At 35.8% G+C, this 24,057-nt stretch overlaps 1 protein-coding gene across 5 annotated transcripts in view; it reads right to left on the minus strand.

Annotated features, from left to right (window-relative positions):
- The window catches only part of nid2b (nidogen 2b (osteonidogen)), a 32,756-nt gene extending 15,153 nt beyond the window's left edge, over positions 1–17,603 (minus strand). For 2 of the 5 annotated variants that reach the window (XM_073934060.1, XM_073934061.1), the window contains exons 1-6: positions 15,749–15,988; positions 14,916–15,200; positions 12,829–13,052; positions 10,655–11,025; positions 4,952–5,197; positions 4,677–4,877 (exon numbers count right to left, since the gene is read on the minus strand). In XM_073934060.1, the coding sequence (XP_073790161.1) occupies positions 4,677–4,877; positions 4,952–5,197; positions 10,655–11,025; positions 12,829–13,052; positions 14,916–15,200; positions 15,749–15,943 (1,522 nt within the window). In that variant the 5' untranslated portion in view covers positions 15,944–15,988. Of the gene's footprint in view, positions 1–4,676; positions 4,878–4,951; positions 5,198–10,654; positions 11,026–12,828; positions 13,053–14,897; positions 15,201–15,748; positions 16,106–17,453 lie in introns of those variants that run through there. The other 3 variants (XM_073934062.1, XM_073934063.1, XM_073934059.1) reach the window with 3 other exon arrangements.
- Between the last annotated feature and the right edge of the window lie 6,454 nt (positions 17,604–24,057).

The following is a 24,057-nucleotide window of genomic DNA, read 5'->3' on the forward strand; positions in this document are numbered from 1 at the left end:
CGCCTTGGTCCAGGATTCACCCCTGCTGGCACCTAATCAGCACGGATCGGTCCCAGCTGGAACTCATCAAGAGAGACACATAAAAGCCAACCCCGCACACAAGGAAGACAAGCTTCATTTCACTCAATGACTCCCTGTGCTAATCTGTGTCTCATTGTCTCTCCTACACAGCGGATTCCAGCGGTTGACCGATCCTTCACCAGAACTCTCACTCAACCTCACCTTCTCCCCGGAGCACCTACCCCTAGAAGAGCACTGTATTCATCTTGTTTCACTATTTTCACATTGTAAATAAATCACCCTACGGGGACCTGTTTGTGACACAACGCTTACGTGTATGTGTTTTCCCTCTACCTCGCTACTATATATATATATATATATATATATATATATATATATATATATATATATATATATATATATATATATAAGCAATTCCATGCAAATGTCAACCTTGTCATGAAAAAAAAAAAATTTAGTTTTCACCAAAATATGGGAACCGTTTCTGGGGTTTTTTGTGTAAGGAATTATTTTACACTGCTTGAGAAATACTAAAAAATGCATCTGTTTGTGTTTTAAACTATTCTTTTCGATTTACCAAAGTCACTAAACTGGCAAATTCACAACTGTCACATCCATAACAGAGATATGTAACATCCGTAATTACACTTTTTTCCTCATAAATGTGAAAATATTAAATAATCATAAATCATTTTGTTTTCTAGAGAGCCAACTGATATCATTTTGATTATCATTGTTTCTTTTGTTTGTGCAATTTAATTCACAGAATTTCTTCAAAGTATGTTGTATTCTGTAAACTGGCAGACTTTTTTTTGTCTCGTCCACATCGGATGTTTATTTTCCTCATTTAAAGTGCAAAAAATCTTTACAGAGTGATGTTTTTCTGCTCCCTTAACTCTGTGGTCAGTTGTTTCAATGTAATGTTAACATATGCTTTCTATGTGAATTTATGTTTTGAGTTTTTACTGCAAATGTCACGTCCGCTGGAATTGCTTATACTGTATAAATACTTCTGTGAGATAAAAAAATAAAAGGAGGCCCTTGCATTTGCTATAGCCCCAAGGCCCAATGTGTTCTTAATCTGGCCCTGCTTGTTACATTATTTGTGGGTATTTCTTCAGTGAACCTGCTTTGTTGCCATTACAGTTTGTTCCACCTTATTTAGGACTGAATTTTGTATTGTCGGAGCATAAAACAGACAATAAAATTTGGTCCACATTTATGTTAGTATATTTTTTATTTATTTATTGATTGTTGTATTGAATGTATGAAAGCAAATCTCACTCATAATCAAATTGAAAAACTAGAATTACCAAATCCCCTGTCATTAGCCTTTAACAATTTAGAACAGAGCTATTCAATTGGCAGCCCGCAGGCCGAACCTGGCCCCCGAGGCAATTTGTTTCAGCCGTCCAAATAGTGTGACGAAAATATCAAAACTAAATTTAGTTCAGTTGAAAAAGGGGTGCTATAGTTATGAAGTGAATTGCGTCTGTTCAATACAGCACAAGCTGCAGTTGAAGGCTTTGCAAGGAGTGAGTCAGGGTCAGGGAGTAACATTAAGGGCCCTATCATACACCCGGCGCAATGTGGCGCAAGGTGTGGTGCAATAGTCTTTTGGTAGTTTCAGCTTGGCGCAAGAGTGGTTTTGAGGCGTTGCGCTACGCTGTTTAAAAATAGCAAATGCATTTGCGCTCAGATGTGCGCCTATAGGTGTTCTGGTCTAAAAAGGAAGGCGTTCTGAGGCGCACTGCTGGCGCATTGCTATTTTGAGAAACTATAATAGATTTTTCATTAGACCAAAACAAACCTTAATACGCACAAGAGAGCAATAGGCAAATATCTTTAAATATGAAAACATTTAAATATTAAGGAGATATATAGGATATAATAAGAATATATATATATATATATATATATATATATATATATATATATATATATATATATATATATAATATAAATATAAAGGATTAAAATATTACAAGATATTATTTTCTAGCCTACATAAATATGAAAAACCACAGCTTTTATGTCTTCTTCATCTCGGGAGGCTTTTTCAGTTCATTCATAACAATTTGCTTTTGTATAATGTTATTATTATTAGCAGTATTATTTATTATATCCATATTTATATTTGTTTTATTAAAAACAAGCTTAGATTTGCCCACCTGTCAGGTTTTATACCATAAGGGGCACAGCATGGGCACAGCACGCGACGCAGCTGGCTCTTAAAGGTAATGGGAGATGAGACTCTAATTGGTTGACCCTAGTAGCAAAGAAATCTGGCCCATATTTGGCATAAAGCTGGCACAGCAGGCATTCATCCGGCACTGGCATACAGCATGTGGGCCAAACATGGCCTGGGTTTGGCAGAGGTGGCACCGTCTTTAAGGCGGCACACAAGATTTGGGCCAGATGAAAAACATAGTATTTGGCCCAGATTTAAAAATTTGATAAGTGGGCCATGTGAGTTTGCCCAGTCTTGACCCACATTTAAAATACACTAATGTCATTTTTGAGTAAAGAAAAAAAATTCTAACAATCAGGTCACTTTGAGAAAAAGCGTGCCCATAGTGTGCCTAAAGAGCATCACTCCATGGGTTTATCAATTTCATTGCAATCGTGACACACCAACCTATCTGGTCCAGTTCAGGCCCAGTTATGAGTTATTAACTTGGCTGAGACTTGGCCCAGATATGGTCCGTGTTTGGCCCTTGTCTGGAAGCCAGATTTGGTCCAGTCATGTACCGTAATTCACTGCGGCATGTGGGCCAAGCAAAACCTGATTGTGTGGGCCAGAGCTGGGCCAGAGAAATTTTGCTATGTGGGTTTATTCTCAAAACACACCTATAACTCATTAAGAAAATAAACTCAACCCTTTTAGACCATGCGCTATGGCGCAATGCGGATTTTCACGTCCTTAAATTAGCAAAAATGCATTGCTTTTGCGCCCTGCGTTTTGCGCTCTGCGCATGGACTGTCAAAATAGAGCCCTAAGCGAGTGACGCGAGCAGCCAAAAACATTTGGATATGTTTGTAGAAAAGGCCTTTTATTCAATGCACTATCGTTAATAGGGATGCAATGATTAGCCGATTTCACTATAACCGAGCTTAAATTCATTACGGTTAATTAATCGTAAAGGTTTTTTAACGGCACATTTCTGTTTCATGGAAAATAACTGCTACAACTAAAGTAATGCCAGCTGTGTACTAATTTAAAGTTCCAAGCTTATACCGAGGCTAATATGCACGCACATTGGATCAAATATAGCAGCAAGCCGCTGACATCTTGCATCTTTTCCGCACACAAGTTCATTATTTCCAATGGAGATGTGCACATATTGGTGGTGGTGCACATATTGGTGGTCGCACAGCTCGCCAGCGGACCGACGCATTCGCGTCCTCCAGGCACACACAGTAAAAATCCTCATGCTGTAGTGGTGAGAGTTGTGCGTGGCTTTCAGTGCAATGTAAACCAAAGATCCGTTAGACAAATTATTACAAATTATTAAAATCATTATGCATGTAGGAACTTAGATAATAACAACAGTTCATTTAAAGTCTTAGCTAATATAAAGCTTAAATTACATTAGACAAATACTATTTTATTTATTTTTATTTTTATTTATCTATTAATTGTTCAGTCATTTATTTTCATTGTAAAATTATCCCTCATGTTTAAATCAAAAACCGGTTTCATTTATTTGTAAGTCCAAAGAGAGAAATAGAATATTGTTTGTTTTATTAATATTTTGTGCTGTTTTTGGTTACTGAGTAGCAATGAACAACACTTAAAAAAAAAAGCAGTTGTCTTGTGATTTTCTAAACTAGTAGCGTTTTGAATTTTAATAAGTGCATAATAATCATGATTATCGTGAAACCATGGTTATTCTTCAGACTATATAATCATACAACCAAAATGTATAATCGTTGCTCCCCTAATTGTTATGCAGTTCAAAACATAACCTGTCTGAATGTAGAAGAAGCCTACTTCAAAGAGCATAGAATCATCAAGAGGTGACACTCTAGTGCGATTTGGGAAACAGCCACTAGAGGGCACGGTGGCCATTTTGGAATGAAAATTCCAATAGAACAACAGTATACTATAAGTCTGTAAAATAAACTTTTAAAGTGCTAATGATCGTGATAGTAAGTGTTGTAATGTCTTCTTTCAGGTTGTTTCTCAGCTTACATGCGCTTTTTAGATAAATAAATAAAAAATAAAGCAGCTGCTTGCCATCGTGACAGCAAAAAGATCCAACGGACGGCCGATCGCTTTCACTCCAAAATGGCGGAATCCGGGGCTGTTGCTGGGCGCTGCTGTTGCAATGGAATGTTCTATTGAGTGTCGCAACTTGGTCATTCTAAGCTCTTTGCCTACTTGAGCAATACACGGATTTTGTTGTGCTCTGAAATTCAACATTTAAATATGTTTGTAAAAAAGCCACATTGTACACTGCAGTGATGTTATGTAGTTTCAGAAACAAAATATTAACGTCTTAATGAAGAAAAAGCCAACGTGGGTGTCTTAAGGAGCAAAAATATAACATTTGGGCTCTTATATTGCTGTTGTGTCATCACTTATATTGCAAGTCATAACTCTCCGGCCCCCATGACAAACTAATTGAATAGCGCTCCTTTAGAAGAATTACCTGAATGGTTGTAGTGATAGGTCTCTGTATATGGCAGAATATGAACTTTGGCTCCACTGGGAATGCTAGGTAAATCTCCAATGATGTTAATGTCAAAATTCAAGTGGTTGAATGAATCCATTCCTTGAGCCTCTTGAATAATGACAACACGCTGTCCTTGTGGGCTGAACACCAGCTCTGCTTTGTAGAAAAACTCAGCTCCTGATGAAAGGTATTGACATGATTAGTGTGAAATAATAAGCAATGCAGCTTCAGATAAGGATAAGCAGTCATACCAGTTATGCTGAAGCCATTTGGATGGTTCTGGAGCTCAAGAGCAAAGAGCCAGCCAAATGTGGAGACCAGCGGGCCCACAGCCATCAGAGCCCAGCCCACCCTAGCTGGGACAGGACTGATGGAGACATACACACGACCTTCTCCCACCACCGCAAAGCCATGGAGGTCCACACTGTTTAGCTGAACTTTAGTGCCCCCAACAGAAACATGGCCACTCAGCTTTCCACTCAAAGGTTGAGAAATACCTGTAAAACAGACTTATTTTACATTTGCATTATTGCTGGCATCACAGTCAAACATACAGTATATAAAAAGGTCCTTGTTGCACCTGATGATCATGGCCTGGGGATATAAATTCACAAAATGTGTAGTTAATATTACAAATCAGATGACTAGTAACTTTAAAAAAAAAGTTTTTTTACCAAATTTTGAAAAAAGGGGGGGTTTAATTATTGGATCAGACATCTCTCAGGCACATTCCTCTGTTAAAGATGGTTATTTGATAGGCCACATCTTGAGCATTTGTAACAAAAAAAAAATATATATATATAATAATTCACAAACTATGACATACACTCCCAATCTCTGTTTCGAAAAAGCCAGTTTAGGCATTTCATATCCCAAGGCAGGACTATTGTAATGCATTATTCATTTATTTATTTATAATTTTTTTTTAACAGGAAAAGATTAAAAGATAATAGGGCCTGATCATCATGAATGCTGTTTTTCAGCAGGTTCCTGCTCTGCAGAACATAAAAAAACAGGCAGACATCTCATCCATCAACACAGTACAAACAATCACCAAACATATAAAATAGAGAAAAGCAGATACTATCTCAGTGGCTACAGCGATAGTTGACCATTAGATGACGAGCATGTGATTTTTTAAAAAGTCTCAGTGTTGGTATTGTTTTTAGATGTTGTGGGATTTCATTCCAGGCTTTTGTGAATACATAAAAGAAAGATCTCTGTCCATAACAGTTTTTAAAAGCCATTAATGGCAAACATCCATTTGTTGAAGATCTGGTGGAACGATCAGTCCTTTTGTTAAGTTTTGATACCAAAGCAAAAAGGGCTGCTGGGGTAGCACTATTTAAAACTTTATCGTGCAGTTTAATCCCTGTGTTCATAATGTAGTTTTGAAATGTTAACGCATTAGAGAGTGATAAAGCAAAACAGTGATGTGTCCATCCAGAAAGTCTGTTGTGGATCTAATAGGCCCTATTGTACACTCTGGCTACAAGATATCATTTGTTGTGAGAGACCAAACAGGCAAACATCAAGACAAGGTAGACAAGATTATGGCATGAAGATCAGTTTTTGAAACCGAAAAAGACAAATTTGTCGTAATTTTCCCATAAACAAATAGCCTTTGTTTCAGTTTTTTATAAACATTTTGAACATGGTTACAATAAGTGAGGAGAGAGTCCATAGTCCAAATATTAATATGTTGATACAATGTAAAGTTTTTGATTTGAGAAAGTAATGGCATAGGATATGGATAATTTTCAGTGAATAAATGAGTAATGTGCATACATTCTATTTTTTTATTGTTAATAGTCAAATGATTGTCTTGCAGCCACTGATGTAAATGCTACCACTGATGTAAAAGATCTGCATTTAATTTATTGTTAATTGTGTCTGGACTTGATCCAGTCACAGATATATTTCAGCAGCTGAGTGACATGCTAAACATGCTGATTCACATTATCACTGGTAACAGGTAATGCTTGAAATAGAAATGTCATGTCTGTTGTCATAGGATGCATGAATTATGTTGGGTTTCCACTTTTTTTCTTGTGCATAAAAGTTAAAACGGCCCTCCTGTGAATTGTCAGTCACTGAAATCGGCCCACTGCCAATTTCAGTTTGAGACCCCTGTGATAGAAAATCTTAAAAATAATTGCTTTGCAAAATGATTTACTGTTTCAAAAGGTTCAAAACCTACTGGTTAAAACTGTGTAAATGCAAAAAAAAAAAAAAAAAAAAAACATGCTATTGAATTGCAAACTTTAAATCGAAAATATAACCTATAAATGCACCTAATATAATTAAAACCAGACAGCATCTGCTGACAATTTTTGCTATTTCTGTGCAGAATTTTGTAAAAAAAACTGTGGATTTATGCGGAATGATTTTGGGAGGATCATAACTAAAACCTTAATATATAAAATAAAAAAAAATACCTTTTTAACTTTTATTTAATGTTTACAATGCAAATCCAATTCGATCCACTTTATTTGGTAAACAAAGCAAGTCTCATATACTATATTCTAAAGTCAGAAAATATTACTTTAGAAACGATATTGTAAATAAATCATATGAATCACATTTTCATATTAGTGAACATTACTGAAATTGATTTAAAAACTGAATAAATAAATTTACACAAATTTACACAAGTAAATAAATAGAATCAATGATGGGCTAAAAATCTGCAGAATTCTGCGCGCGCAGATTCTATGTGGGCCTACTTATCATCTAATATTTTAAACTATTAAGGCCCTGCATAATATGTGTTATTTTATACATTTAAAGCCTTATATTGTCACAGTTTATGAATCAGTACTCTCATTCTGTTGTTGTGTTCCTTGAGTGGGTGTGTTTGTTTACCTTTTCCCCTGACAGTGTGCGGACAATCATCTGACTCATTATAGCTACAGCTGCAACCTGTTAAGACTGGCTGTTTAAGGACTTCGTTTACCAGTCTTAAGCATTCAGTCTGTTCATGTGTCTGTCCTGTTTCCTCAGGTCTCACCCTGCGGTCGAGTGCTGATTTTTGTGAGATTCGTATGCTGCCATCGCCTGGCTACTGGCTATCTGCTGTCCTGTTGATTTCTTCTATGAACTTGTCAAACTTTCATTTGCAATTGGATCCAGTCTAATAGACTTTGTGACATAAAGAGTTCAGATGAAAAAGCCTCTAAATGTCAACTGAATATTCGGAAAAGCATTTTTTTAGCCTCCTGTGTTTATATTTATTTATTTCTCTTTAAAGGCAATAAAAATAACATATTCATCACCATAAATGTGAAATTACTGAACTTGCACAAAGCAGCCTGTGGAAAAAGAAAAAAACTCATTTCAGAAGAACATTTCAGACAGCATTCAGAGGCTTTTGCATCTGAACTCTTCATATATTGTTTGTTAATTAACTAATGTTATTCCCTTTTATTTTTCAAATGCCTCAATAAAATGTCTCCAAACTAGTAAATCTGATATAATATCAGTTAAAAACTTTAAAACTTGTTCAGTGATTTGCCACTGGGGGTGATCTATCATTGGATTGTATTTATTTTATTAGATCACCACCCAGTATTGAAATATTAAGTTTTCTAAATGTTTGGAAACTGTAATGATGTAACAAAGGCAAGTTTACTGAAATCACATGACCTTGACAATTTGATATGCGCTGTAAACCACCCACATATAGGGTTGGGTACCTAAACCTGGTGCCATTATAGAACCAGTACCCTTGTTACTAGTATGTACCAGATCAAATCAGCATATGAAATATAGTGCTGCGACAAGAACATAGGAAGCATCAAGAGGTGCATCAAAGGCACACATAGGGACACATCATCTCTAAACATTTAATTCTAAAAAACTTTGAGGAATACGGACAGGCGATGTCAGGCGTTGGTTCTTGTTGCTTAGGGAACTGACGCACACAACCCACGTAGTACAGCGTGCAAGATTTGAGATATCACAAATATTTTGATATCTTTGACAATTCAAACATGAACGGAAAACAGAGACAAATTGACTTCACAACTCAGCTGGTGGGAATGCGGGAAAAGACCAGTTCCCCTCCTTTGCTCCATTTACATTTGAATCCCCTGGAACTCCTTTCTTCTACCACCCCCTCTACACACTGTACTCATACAGTATGACCATTTCAAAGTCTGAATGTTTTATGTCAACCCAAGTGACTTTATCGATTATGTTTGATATCATTTGAAATGTCTCAGTGCGACTGGTACAATGGTCTCATTCCCTCAGAAATAGACATAATCAAAACATTAAATATATAACTTCAGGTATCTTTTGACCACTGTGGAGGGTGTGCCTTTCTTACAGGCAGCACTAAATGCAAATGCCTTTTGTTATTCACACACCCCTTTCCTTGGGCGGATTCTTGGATTACTTAAGGGAAGATTTGAAAAATGTTCTGGGCGATCCTGTTATCCAGATCTGCTCATAGCGTGGAACTTCATGTTCCACGCTATGTATATTTTAAAGTCAGGTATGCATCTTTTAATCTTGGATTTATCTTTGAGAATTTGATGTCTTGTATGAATAATAATACAATGTGTATAATATAATAATACACATTTACCTGGCTAATAAATTATGTTTTGAATTATTCAAAGAGGGTTTATGTTATTATCTCTAATAGATTACGTTAAACCAATAGCACCACAAGCCTCTGTACAGGTCGGACTAAGACATGTTAGACGGAGCAGTGTGGCACGCTATACGATGTCCTCAGAGCTCTGACATATTGACATTATTTCAAGTATACTTAGACTGTAAAAGGCCAATGATGGGCTTTCTATTTAGAACAACAAAATATTTTTGAGACCAATCTAAATGTGGGTAAGTTAGGCCTTCATCTACAAACTTATACTATATACAGTTGAAGTCAGAATTATTAGCCCCCCTGAATTATTATCACTCCTGTTTATTTCCCCCCCCCAATTTCTGTTTAATGGAGGGAAGATTGTTTCAACACATTTCTAAGCATAATAGTTTTAAAAACCCATTTCTAATAACTGATTTATTTTATCTTTGCCATGCTGACAGTAAATAATATTTAACTTGATATTTTTCAAAACACTTCTACACAGCTTAAAGAGACATTTAAAGGCTTAACTAGGTTAATAAGGTGTATTAGGCAGGTAAGGGTAATTAGGCAAGTTATTCTATAACAATGGTTTGTTCTGTACACTATCGAAAAAATAATTTTGCTTAAAGGAGCTAATAATTTTGTCCCAAAAATAGTTTTTAAAAAATTAAAAACTGCTTTTATTCTAGTCGAAATAAAACAAATAAGACTTTTTCCAGAAGAAAAAGTATTATCAGACATACTGTGAAAATTTCCTTGCTCTTTTAAATATCATTTGGGAAATATTTAAAACAAATCAAAAAATCAAAAAAGGGGTAATAATTCTGACTTCAACTGTAAATCATATGGTGATTATTCAAAGTTCTCAATTCTATAGTATTGATTATGGTATGACTAAAATAGTTTGTCTTGATTCAGTAGATAACAGATCTATGGGGACCACATAAAATATCCTAAATTGAGTAAGTAGGGTTCATATCAGATTTTAACATCTGGGCCAAATACTACATTGACATCTGGACCAGGTCATGCCTGCCACCTTAAAGGCAGTGCCACCTCTGCCTATGTATGCCAGTGCCGTATGAATGCCAGCTGTGCCAGTTTTAGGCCAAATCTGAGCCATAATGTTTTGCTACTTGGGCACTAATTTGAAATAAAAAGCATTCAAAAAAAGTTTCAAAGTTTCATAAATCAGTCATTCGAAAGCAGCCATCACTACTTACAAAACCCTAAACTGTCATCTATGTTCACCTGCTTTGACACAATCTGCATTGTATAAAGTGCTAAAGAAATAAAAATGACCTGACTTGACAGTCACAAGAAATAAAAAAAATAAATAAATAAATAAACTCACCCATGGGTAAACAATGTCTGCCATTGCCATAGTAGCCGGTTCTGCAGTAACAGCATGGCCCAGTTGGGTAGTCTGTGCAGTATCCATCCACAGAGCAGAATCTCAGGTGCAAACCACACATTTTGGTTACATTGACTTGTTGTAGTTCTTGGTTTGGTTTTAAGGGCTGTTGAACAAGTGAAGCTGGATTGTCCACCTGAGGCTCAGAAGCAGATTCATCTGCAGTTGTATTTGATTTTGTGGTTCTTTGAGTGGTTTTATAACCCATAGAGTCAGACTTGGTGACAGAAGCAGGAACTATATTCTGAAAAGGGAAGCGGCTGGATCCGATGTGGAAAATCCACAGTCCGCTTATTCCCATGTTCCCCTCCCTGGGGTTTGCAAAAGTGGAAATGAATAATAAGGTTTAATCTGCTGCCTGTAGTTACTGCATCATGTTAAATAATCAATCAAAATGTAATTCTGTTACAGCATTTATAATACCATGGTACTGTAAGGTCTCATTTGTCAACATTAGTTAATGCATGACTGAAAAAATCACTAGTAAGTTGGTTAAGACATTTGTTAATCTCTGTTAATGCTTTAATGAAAATTAAAGTTGTTCATTGTTTATGTTAATTAGAGTTTTTTTTTTTTTTTAACACATGCAGTGTTTTTGGTTAAAAGAAACTTAAATGTATAGTTCAGGCATTTCAGATAGCCTTTAATCATTTAAAAATATCCTGAAAACTGAATATTTATCTCATCCTTTTCATATGATTTTGTCAGTGAATTTTTAGTTTGAAACAAAGCACTGTATTACATACAAAAATACACACATGTACACATGCATATATAGTTAAAGTCAGAATTATTAAACCCCCTGAATTATCCGGTTCCCTGTTTATTTTTTGCTTAATTTCTGTTTAACGGAGAGAAAACATTTTCAACACATTTCTAAAAATAATAGTTTAAAAATTCATTTCTAATAACTGATTTATTTTATCATTGCCATGATGACAGTAAATAATATCTGACTAGATATTTTTCAAGACACTTCTATATAGCTTAAAATGACATTTCGTCATCTTGGAATTATAAGGTTCTATGTGCGTTCTGAATGATTTTGAGATATTGAGCTTCAAAGTTTTTGCATTCCATAGCAAACAGTGTGTGTGTGACATTTCTTTTTTTAAAATAAAAACTCTTAAAATGTAAAAAGCGTATATATACAAGTATATAAAATCCAATAATGTAAGTAAGTTGTCATTTAATAAAAATATGTCAATAACTCAATTTTGACAAAAATGCCAGACAGAACCTTATAATTCTAAGTTGACGATTTAAAGGCTTAACTAGGTTAATAAGGCAGGTTAGGGCGATTAGGCAAGTTATTGTATAATGATGTTGACTATTGAAAAAATATAGCTTAAAGGAGCTAATAATATTGACTAATATAATAATAATATTATTATTTTTTAAACTGAAATAAAACAAATAAGACTTTCTCCTGAAGAAAAAACAATAAATATATATATATATATCAGACATACTGTGAAAATTTCTTTGCTCTGTTAAACCTTATTAGGTAAATATTTAAAGTAAAAAAAAAAATGAAGGGGATTTAATAATTCAGATTTCAACTGTACAATGACCCAAAAAGATTTCCATATAGTAAACTGCTAAAATGCCAGTAAAGGTCACTATGTTAAAGTAGAGATCAAGGTCCTATAATGCAATTCAGAATTTGTAAATAAATAAATAAATGAGGTTAAAAAATAAGCAAATAAACATGACGTTAACATTTTAGCCATGGGCTAAAAGTATGTACTTATTGAGTTTTGCAATAATAATCTGGGTTGAGGTGCACATGTGAAATGCCACGTAGATAACTAATGCTGACAAATGAAATAGACCTATCCAAGTTTGTATTCTTTATCCACACAATGTCACTATATACTCATTCTCTCCTGTATTACCTTGACCATTCAATCATTAAGCAATTAAGTTTTCTAATACATATTACATTGTACAATATGTAATATATGTATCTACCATTCTGAAAATAAATAATTAACATAAAAATACATTTTAATAGTTAAAATATTTAAGGCTTATTAAAATGGATAGATATTAACAAATCATTTTGCAATGCAGAAATGCAAAGGATAAGAATTAGGTCATCCTTCACTGACCTATAGAGGTTGATGTTCTCTTTAGAGCCAGGCAGACTGTAAAACAGCTCTCCTGTGGTCGATGTATCGCCTCTATTAAAACCAGCCTGCAGTTTGACATCTCCTTTTGACATGTTAGCATAATTGTGACTGATATTTAGCATTTGCTGCTCATCCTCAGGATACAGGAACAAGGCAAATGTATCTGATTTATTACCAGCCAACACAACCTGGAAACTGGTCACCTGCATATAGGTCAGAACAGTGGTTCACTTCAAACACTTTGGCTCATTTTACAAGTTTCCAGTTCAACACTTGAGTTTTAGCATTTTTAGCTGATCTCCAGAGTCTGGCGGGAGCACTTTTAGCTTAGCTTATCATAAATCATTTAATCAGATTAGACCATTAGCATCTTGCTCAATTTCTTTTTTTTAAAGTTTAGATCATTTTCCTATTTAAAATTAGCAATTTCATTGTGTACGAAGAATGATGGAAACTAAAAGATGTCTTTCTAGGAACTATCTGGCTAGGAACTATATTCTCATTCCAGCGTAATACTTCGCTGCTGTGCCATGCACTAAAAACAAACAAGTAAGTTGAACGTTACTAAACTGAATTTGTTTGTTTAAAGTTAGCTCATATAAATTGTTTGCAATCAGTTACCTTAAAGAAAATGTGTGAATCCAATAAATATTTTTATTTATAGTGTGTCTGCAGCAGGCACAATTGCATATTGAAATTTGGGTCCCACTTTATAGTCGCTTTTACATGTGAACTTACATGGTAACTAGGTGTGTCAGTAGTACGTAACTACAGTGTATATATATACTGGTAACCTACATAGTATTTACTTGTGTAATACTGGTGTAACTACACACTTGTAACAACCTATTAAATAGTATGTGGAAGTTCAAATGTGTAACAGGACATTGCTAACAACACTAAGAAAGAACACATCTGTAACAAGAACAATGTAAGTGCATTGCGTAACAACAATATGTACTTCCAGGTGTTTTCCCACTCCCACACCTGTTTGCATACCATTTTCTAGTGAACATTGTATGGTAGAACTAATGCTGCATTAGATAGTTTCACCATGTGATACCAGTGTACCTACATGGTAACTCCACAGGAACTGTTCACTCAATATAAAGTGTAAAATGGTCTCAAATTAAAGACTACAAAATAACTGAGAGAACATTTAAAATTCATTCAGTGGCACTACTGGCTGGGAAGGTGAAATAGTAAAGTTGCCTTAGCACAGCTGATCCATGACATTAGAAAAGCATACCGGGTTCATCAAAAATATATATGCCATTTCCCCCCTCTTTTTATTTCTTCAGATTCTAAAATTTCTTGATAATGCAAACAATTAACTTGTTTTAATAAAGGCATAGCTTACTCAAAGTACTTGTGTAAAACACTATGTTGCAGAGTAAAATCAAATATGTTCATCCCGCTGTGGCGACACTGGATTAATAAAGGTTCTAAGCCGAAAAGAAAATGACTGAATGAGTTCTTGTGGAGTTCCCATGTAAGTACACTGGAATCACAAGGTGAAACCTTCTAATGCAGCATTACTTCTGCCATACAATGTACACAAAAAGATGGTGTGCAAACAGGTGTGGGAGAGGGAAAACACCTGCAAGTACATGTTGTTACAGAACGCACTTAAATTATTCTTGATACAGATGTGTACTTTCTTAGTGTTGTTATGTCCTGTTACACATTTGAACTTACACATACTATTTAGTGGGTTGTTACAAGTGTGTAGATACACCAGTATTACACAAGTAAATACCATGTACCAGTGCGTACATACACTGTAGTTACATGCTACTTACACACCTATTTACCATGTAAATTCACAGGTATAAGCGACTATAAAGTGGGATCGAAATGCAAATGGTCTAATTTGGATCCCACCACACCAGACGATTGACAGAATGGTTTCAAAATAGTAAAACTCAATTGTTTAACTCCACATACATGCAAAATTAGTCTATTTTTTTTTTCGAAAAGAAAAGTGTAGTGTTCTATAACCAATCAGAATTAAAATGCCTCAAAATACAAGATAAACAATATATTACACAATATGTAAATGGGACCTGAAGGAGCTTTTCCACTTCACATTCGATGTTGTCCCATGTGGCGATGACTGTGTGGCTGGGCTTGAATGCAGAACCAGTGAAACCATGCTGAACCATGTCAGAAGCCCGGTTTAATACATTTATTGACTCCTCTACACGGTAAAACACAGATCCTTTCCCTCTTCCTGAACTAAAGTCTGTCAGGAAAGGTGCGATGGCAGAGAAACTCAGAGGAAAGGTGCTTCCTAGATACTGGCTCTCTTCAGGAGGAGGCTGAAGGGATAAAAAGCCATTTGTGGAAACCTGTAGAAGAAAGAATTAATCAAAGAGTGCCTGTGTGAATATTCAGCATTTTAAAGTCCAAACCGAAAGCTGCAGACTTTTATTTCAATATAATGACGGTTCCTACTAAGGTTAAATACTGGGTAGAGGGAGGTTTATTTTTGCACTCTTCCTCTCATCTTTCACTCACAGTAAACTATCGGTTGGAGGGGCATGGATAATCATATTTCATCCAAGAATTTAATGAAGATGACCAAATCAAGTCATTTTAGTGGATTAGTTTGCATAGATTAATTGTTATTTTAAGGTGCTATGACTAAAAATGTATGCTAAATGCTTTTTTTTTAGGTTAAATGACTGCCATACAACAGCCAATTGCATTTTATATTGTAGACTTGACATGTTTTATATGTTTATTAAGTCTGGTTGCACATGTGGTTTTATTTACTTAAGCAAAAAACTTAATGCTACCAAAAGTACCACCACACAGACACAGACACACGCACACACACACACACACACGTAACACATTTAAATGTAATAGCAAAGAGCAAAATCACGTAGCTTACATAAAGAATGTTGAACTGCATGTCGTAGAACTGTAATGGCTTTTTTATCTTCAGGGCTGCGGACACTTCATCGTCACCTTCCTGAAGAACTGAATCCCCTTCAGATATTCCAAAAGGGAAAAGTCTCTCCTTTTGAATCGCTTTCATAAAACGAACATTTGTTAAAAGTACAGCTAAAATCCAGCAGTTCTTCATTTCGAGAGGGAGCAGTGTGCGACTTAAATGTAATTGTCCCCGAAGAAGTTCATGAGATGTGACGATGTGGTGATCTTAAATGAAAGGATGCCTTAACCAAAGACCACAAAACTACCAAAACGTCTAAAGAAGGGTTTCAGGCTGATGCAAAGCGTCCAGTGCACAGATGTGATCCGATTTTGAATAGAAAAGGATTTGTGCAATGAAACAACAAAGCTTTATAGATAACATAACTGTCACAATTATTTATATTGACGTAAATGATGATCACTTTAGAATATTATAAAAATATGAATAGATGATGAATATAATTAACACAAGTTTGCCGTTTTTCGCCATTTTACTACTGTAAACATGTAACAAACTGTACATACCAAAGTTTTTAATGCTTTTTTGACATTTGACACTATCATATGTGCATTTCACAAACTCTGTCTCTCTGTTAGTTGAGTTTGACAGGGTTTAGACTGGGTTGTGGTTAAATGTAAAAGTTAGCAAAACAACTTAAGCCTAGTTTACACTACAAGTCTTTAAACATCGGCAGATTGCTGTGCCGTTTACACTACATGACTTGATTTTAGGTGCGTTCGACTTCATGCAGCGCTGTGCAGATTGATTGAATTTTAAGATCGGTCTTAAATTGGTGCATGCTGGTTCGAAATTTGGTCCGGATTGATGCTGCGCTGCTGCCATGTGACTGTCACATGTGGCATCAAAGTATCATGACTGTGCTTCTAGATTAGACAACTGATTCAGCTAGTGCAGCATATGAAAGAGCGACTGCTGGAGCTGAGATGACGACACCTAACACAATTGGCCGAGTTCACCGCATGACAACAACCATGTGTGTTTCGGGTTTATTATTAGATAAATTCCGATTCACCAATTTCAAAACAAACAATTCACTTTTCATGCCATCTCTCTCTTACACATCTCTATAAACACAATGCTTACTAAAAGACTATAAATATTTTACTGCAGCGATATTTTTTGTTTTGCTAAACAACCTGAGGGCAACGCAGTGGCGCAGTGGGTAGCACGTTCGCCTCACAGCAAGAAGGTCGGTGAGTTGCTGGTTCGATCCTCAGTTGGTGTTTTTGTGTGGAGTTTGCATGTTCTCCCTGCGTTCGCATAGGTTTCCTCCGGGTGCTCCGGTTTCCCCCACAGTCCAAAGACATGCGATACAGGTGAATTGGGTTGGCTAAATTGTCCGTAGTATATGAGTGTGCGTATGTGTGGATGTTTCCTAGAGATGGGTTGAATGAATAAATAATCTGGTTTTTATACAGACTATTTAGTGCATTCAGCTCCATGAATGATTTGAGTTTTATATTTTAGTGAATAACCTAAATATTAATTCAAATTTGGCCTTCAAACTTGTAAAAAAAATAATTATTATCATTTATCCTGCCACCCTAACGGTTTCTTAACAAATTAAGTTAAAGAACAATTTTATTAAATAATTATTAAGTTATTTATATGACATTTTTTTAAAGTGACATTGATGTACCTTGCTCTTTCTGGGAAACTTCTACTTCTTTGTCATTTTGTTCAATCTTTTTGGATTAACCTCTTAAACCCCAGTGCCATTTTGGGATTTCCGCCTGGATTTTGCCTACCCAAATTTGAAAGCTATACCCAAATACACATGCAGAGGTGTAAATGCAAAAATTTGGTATCATTTTAAATAACACCCTTTGAATTTTCATAGAACACTATTGAAAGTGTTTTAAATAACTATATGTTGTCTGTGTTATAATAAACACCTAAAAACTTTTTTTTATAAACTCAAATTTAAAAGTGTACCTTTTAGGTTCCATGTGGTCTAGGTAGCTGTAATTAATTTTGGTGGTTGCTGCACATGTCTGTAATCACAGGAAAAAAGAAAAATGTCTCTACCATAATCTATGCAAAAGTTATTGTATTCCAACTGACGAGAGGTGTTTTACAAGCCACACGGACCGATCATTGTTTTGCTTTTGATTTCACTATTCTTTTGTTTGATCAAACATAATTCACTGTGTTTGGATTATGTCAGGCATAAAAAAGGATTACTTATGCATATCACCTCAAAAACAAAGGAGAAATGGCCCTCAAGCACACAGCATAAGGTAAGAGATGAGAGCTGTCTGTGCTGTCTGGGGCTGCTTATTGATCATAAATGTATTGTTTTCACTTCTGCACTATGGAAACACCACAATTCATTCGACAACTGTCTGATATGTGAATATAATTGAGTAAAATGAATGCTAGAACTGTATGAGCACCGGCAAAAGCTTTCATTTGAGCTATAACTTGTACATGTGTCATATATGAACCATATGAAAAATTTGAAAATGAGCCAATGTTCAATACCTACCTCTGGTATCCAAAATACTGTGTATTTAAGTGTAAATAACTTTTGCTCAGTAGAATTAAAAAAAAAATGTGATAAATATGTGCATAAAATATAGATTTAAAATTTTTAAATGAAACCACTTAAGGGGGTCTAGTGCAATGCTAGCCCTTTAAATCTTAAAGCGAAAGTCGATGACGGGGAGTTTAACAGGTTAAAGTGCTTTTTTGAAAATGCTTTCATTATCCAAAATAATCTTAATCATTGTTTAAGACTTAATAAAAACACCTTGTTTTGGGTTTTACATTAATAGTACTATTGGAAAGTTTTATTTCTATAAATGTTAATAAATATAAACCCATTTTTAGCATATTCAAATAAGAAGTATTAGCCTAGAGTGATGTTTAAACTCCTAAAATGTGTGCTTATTGCTTTGTATTTAATAGGGCTATTCATTTTTATGTTTTTAATACCCTCTCGTTTCCCCTTATTTCTTTCATGCGTTTGATATGTAATTTATAATTGTTTAAAAGTGAACTATAGTTTGTAGAGACTGTATTCTGTTTTATTTGTACTGTAAATCTTTTGTTGTTGTAAATAAAAAAATTATAATAACACCATGTGATTGGTCATCATGACTGCCACAACTTTAAGCCCGAATTGTCCGGCTTGAAGCCTCCGTTTTTAACTCCACCCATGCCTGTGCTCGGCTAATCACCGACTGCAGCCATGCTTCATGTCGAACGCACCTTTTGTGTCTTTTAATCCCTGTGGTGTTCACACTATGTGACATTACGTAAATGATCCACAAGAAGGGGGTCACACAATAGATGATCTGACAACAAGGAGTCGTCAGAAAAACATGAACACTATTGGTTGTGTGCTGATTACATCACTGACAGTTTCAAGCTTTCAAGGGAGCGTTTTAAAGTCACAGTGTAAAGTAATTAAAGGTAGAAATGCACAGTTCTTTACTGTTTTGTAATTTAAAAAATGACAATGTTAGAAGGAAATACATAGATCAGCTGATGCATCAGCTGACTGACAATGTTTTTAAATGCTCCCTTGAAAGCTTAAAACACTGTCAGTGATGTAATCAGCACGCAAGCAGCCTCTAGTGTTCAGCTTTTTCTGACTACTCCTCCCTCAAAATTTCATTGAACGGGTTTAGTAGCTTGACTGAGCTGTTGACGAATGAGTATTTGTCAGATCATGTAGTGTGTGATTCCCCTCTTGTAGATAAATTACGTAGTGTCACATAGTGTGAACACGGCAGAAATTTAACAATACAACGATCTGCCAATGTTTAAAGTCAGGTAGCGTGAACTGGGCTTAACCCTCTTGTCACCCCACACATGCATGTCTTTCTTACTTTTACAAAATAAGATATTTTGTAAAATGTTGGTAACGTTGGAAAAAAATGGAAGTCAATTAGAATAACAACAAATCTTTACATTTAAAGAGAGACCTAAAAATCAACTTTCATAAGCTGTTTGGATAGAACTGTGTGTAGGTATAGTGTGTCCACAGTCATATGGGAGTGATAGAAACCCTACAACTCTCTTTGAAATTTCCTGACATTAGAATAGGACCCCAATCCCAGTGATTTTGAGGTCCACCGCAATGTGACGTATAAATGCAGTTTTCCCCGCCCACTGATTCACAGCCAGCATGTTACTATGCATACACATGACCACAAAACATTTTTTGCAAATAAACTGGGGTTAAAATATCTGTTACAACTTTCTGTGACTTTTTTAAGTTTTATAAAATTAAAATGCTTTTAAAACAGAGCATGTTTGTAACAAAGACAGTAAATATGTATATATTATTCTTAACTGCTATTATTACCACAGCCACATGGTGTTAGTAAAGTTGCATATATATGTATGTGTACTAGGTTTTGTCTGGGACTCATCATATCAGAAAAACTTGAATAAACTCCACCACAAATACAGAGTCTGTAATCATTACTGACTGCTGTTTATCTGACATAACGCATAATGAGAGGCAAACACACATGTGGGAGCGATGGGCGGGTAGAAGCAGCTCATTTGCATTTAAAGCCACAAGCTACAAGCTACACTGCAATCAGACACCAAAATGAGCAGATTCTGAAGGCTGTAATAAATTATCTGATGGGTATTTTGAGCTGAAACTTTGCAGACACCAAAAGCTTAGCTTACATCTTGTAAAAGGGGTAATTAGGTGCCCTTTAAAATAATGCGTTTTGTGAAAAAGTTATACCCAAACCAAAATAGAAGAGCATAAGCAATATTTTTAATACAATGTTATACAATATGAGAAACTGCTGTAGATCATGAAGCACACAATGCCAAGAATGATTTGTGTGTGGTTGTGTTTGCATAAGAGCATTGGTTTAATTATGTGTGTGTGTCTGTGTTTGCATAAGTACGTTGGTTTAAGGGTGTGGGGTGGTTAAATGCTTACTAAAGAGGTGTCTCTTCTGCTGTGAAAGATGTGATGGTTTCAGCAGTTTGTGTGCATGGCAGATGTTGGCAGCTTATTCCACCAAAGAGGAACAGAGAAAGTAAATGTTTTGGAAAGTAAGGTTTGACCTCATTGTGAAAGCCATTGCTCATTCAGCGAGGAGGGAGCATATTCGGGAAGTGATGTGTGTCAGTGTTTCAACCAACATTTTTGGATTTTCTGCAGGAAGAATCTGGATGTCTTGACTGTGGTATTTAAGGTGCAAACAACAGGTCGTTGTCAAATTTCTTGGCTGTCGGAGTGGAAGATGGTCGAGTTTGTCTATTGAAATGACATGGTCTTGGCAATAGGTGGTGTTTGCCTAGGATGAACAGCTGCTTTGTTTCTATCAATATTTAGTTTCAAACCATTCAACTAGACCACAGTGCCGAAACTTGTTCCTATAAAGGGCCAGAAACCTAACTTAATTGAGGGCTGTGGGCCGAACATATACCAAACCATATTACATTAAATCTGTTAAAAAAAAAAAAAAGAAAATGTTGCTTTAAATCATATAAATTAACCCAGTATCATGTTTAACATTTGGAGTTAATGAACTTATAACTGTAAAGACATAAGCAATTCCATTTATAACACAATGGAGTACAATGCTGAATACACTCGAGCTGCTCCTCCACCTTTACCTTGATTTGGTCGCAGATTACCTGTGCATTGTGCTTTATCTGTCGAGACAGTATTTACATTTTAAAAATCTGATTCATTTACAACATTTAATTGAATTATTTGATGTCAGTTGGATTTTTTGTAGTTCAGCAATAAATCAGCAATAAAACAAAAAAATAAATAAAAAATAAGGTTATGTTAAAATGACGATCTCTGTCAAAGGCATTCGCTCCATCCCTTTCCATCATTCTCACCCCCTTTTTAGATCGAATGGTGGGCCAAATCAAAGGTTACAATGCGCCAACTTTAGCCTGCGGGCCCTAATTTGAGCATCTCTAAACTAGACAGACACACATACTCATTAGAGAATCTGTGAATGCTAGAAAGAACATGGAGAATCACCAGTGAGAATCCTAACACTGATCCCTGTGGAACTCCAGTTGATCTGAAGATGAAATGGATAAGTTTAATGATTATAACTAATGTTTCTCAGGCTTGTAGCCAGCCTGGTAAAAGGGGTGATTCTTTTTTCTCCAAAAATAGACCTTTTCGCAATTATACGCATCATTTTCTGTTAAATTATGAAAATTAAATACTGCATTTTAATGAGATTAAAACAAGTATAACAACTATTCTGAATTGGCTCGTTGGATGGTCATCATAACCAGAGATTTTGCCTATTTTTACCAAAATAGTATTTAAATCAAATTTAATATGGGCCACTTTTGGTGCTTCACACCGTTTTTTGTTTAAAGAATAAGGTCTAAGATTTACAATAAATGTTTCTTGTAAAATGTTTTCTCCATTAAAAAGAATACAGTAGCGAAGGAAGACTCATCTTATGCATCAGATTGTATGATTTCTTGCACAGCTGGATGTTGGACTCACAGCTTAAGAAGCAGACACACTCTATTAGTTTAAAACTAGATTAAAGACACATTCCTTTGCATTAGCACACACATAAAACACAAATGCTGTAGAACTCCAAATCCTCTAAAAGATTGTTAGTCTGCATTATTTAGGGCAACCGGGAACACTTCCCCAAAGACATTGTAATATGAACGGCATCTGCGCTCACAGTATGTTAGTCTGTTTTTTATTGTTCCCGAGGTTTCAGAATCCTGGACCAGGCCATAACCTGAGCAGCTGCTGTAGTGGTCATGGACGAGTGGAGAGCATGAGACTGATCCTTGTAAGACCCCAGTGACAGAAGAGTCCTTGCATTAATCCAGAAGAGACAGCCTGTACACCAGCCGGTGACCTCTTTCACCTGCAGCTTCTCCACGATGATCGTCCAGCTCTCTCCAGCCTCCGGCGCCTAGACTGCAGCTCTGCACAAGACGTGAGAAATGGTCATGCCCAACTGAGCCTGGTTTCTCTCTTGGTTTTTTATTCTTAACTTTCGCCAATTGGTGAAGTTTTTTCCTCGCTGCTCTTGCCACTGGCTTGCATGGTTAGGGACCTGTGCATCGATGGATCTGCTCTTCAGGGTTTAAACACTCAGCAGTGAATATTAAACCACACTGAACTGAACTAAACTGAACTGAACTTCAACACTGAAAACTGAACTGACACAGTTTTAATTTACTATAATCTTAAATATGAAGCTGCTTTGACACAATTTACATTGTAAAAGCGCTTTAGAAATAAAGATGAATTGAATTGAATGGACTCATGAAAAATAATTGTTTGCATTGGCTAAAACTGATTAGCTGAAGTCGAGGCGACAGCCAACAGAGGATTCTGCTTAGTTTTAAATAATGGGTTATTTTCCACTTATCCTGATGGCATAGCAGTCAAAATAAGACAAATAAGTTCATGTGAGGGACAAATTCTTGACCTTAGTCAGTGAGGGGTGGGTCTTCCGAACCCCCTGGCCACTGTTCCTACTGAAATTTTTGGGAAATGACATGTTTTAGCAACCATCATCTCTTTAGAAGCCCACCTGTCTCTTGAATCTTCTCCACTGGGAGGCGTCCTGACGCCATGCAGATGGTAAACAAAAATTTAAATAGACGAACTGGTTTTACAGTTTTTCTCACATGCTAAAACACATTTCACAAACGTTTTCTCCATGTTCCCCAATGTCTAAACACAACATCCTTTTCTAAAGCTACATAAACACAACCACAACTTCTCACTTCAAAACTCAATCTTTCAAACCAAAGGAGCAGCTAGAAGCTTTCAAAAATGTAAACACTATACAAATCATTACACACTACAGCAAAACAATTGAAAACACAATGCTCAATTTGGGAGAAGGTTCTTTGTTTCATAACTGTATATTGCAAATTCATATTTTTAGAAACCGATCTTTGCAGGGGAATAAACATTTAGATTTGTAAGTTTCATATTTAGAGTATACATCTATAGAAATCACTGCATGTACACTAATGTGAACATGCTCGGTGAACCTACACAGCTTTGGATGGACTCTTAGTTCTGCTTCAGCCATTGTCATGCCATGGACAATGACATGGTTAATGACTGTTGCTTTCATCTCATCTGTAATGATGGCGCAAGGTTGTCTTGCTCTCCCTCCTGGACCTTCTCCCTTCTTGGCCTCCTGCTCTTCCTCCTCTAATTTGAACTCCTCCTGCTTGTTGACCTGCTCCTTTTCTTTCATGGCCAGCTCTTCTCCCTCCTGACTCGAATTCCTCTTCCC

This window comes from Danio rerio, chromosome 20 (assembly GCF_049306965.1).
Source record: "Danio rerio strain Tuebingen ecotype United States chromosome 20, GRCz12tu, whole genome shotgun sequence".
NCBI classification, from domain to species: Eukaryota; Metazoa; Chordata; class Actinopteri; order Cypriniformes; family Danionidae; genus Danio; species Danio rerio.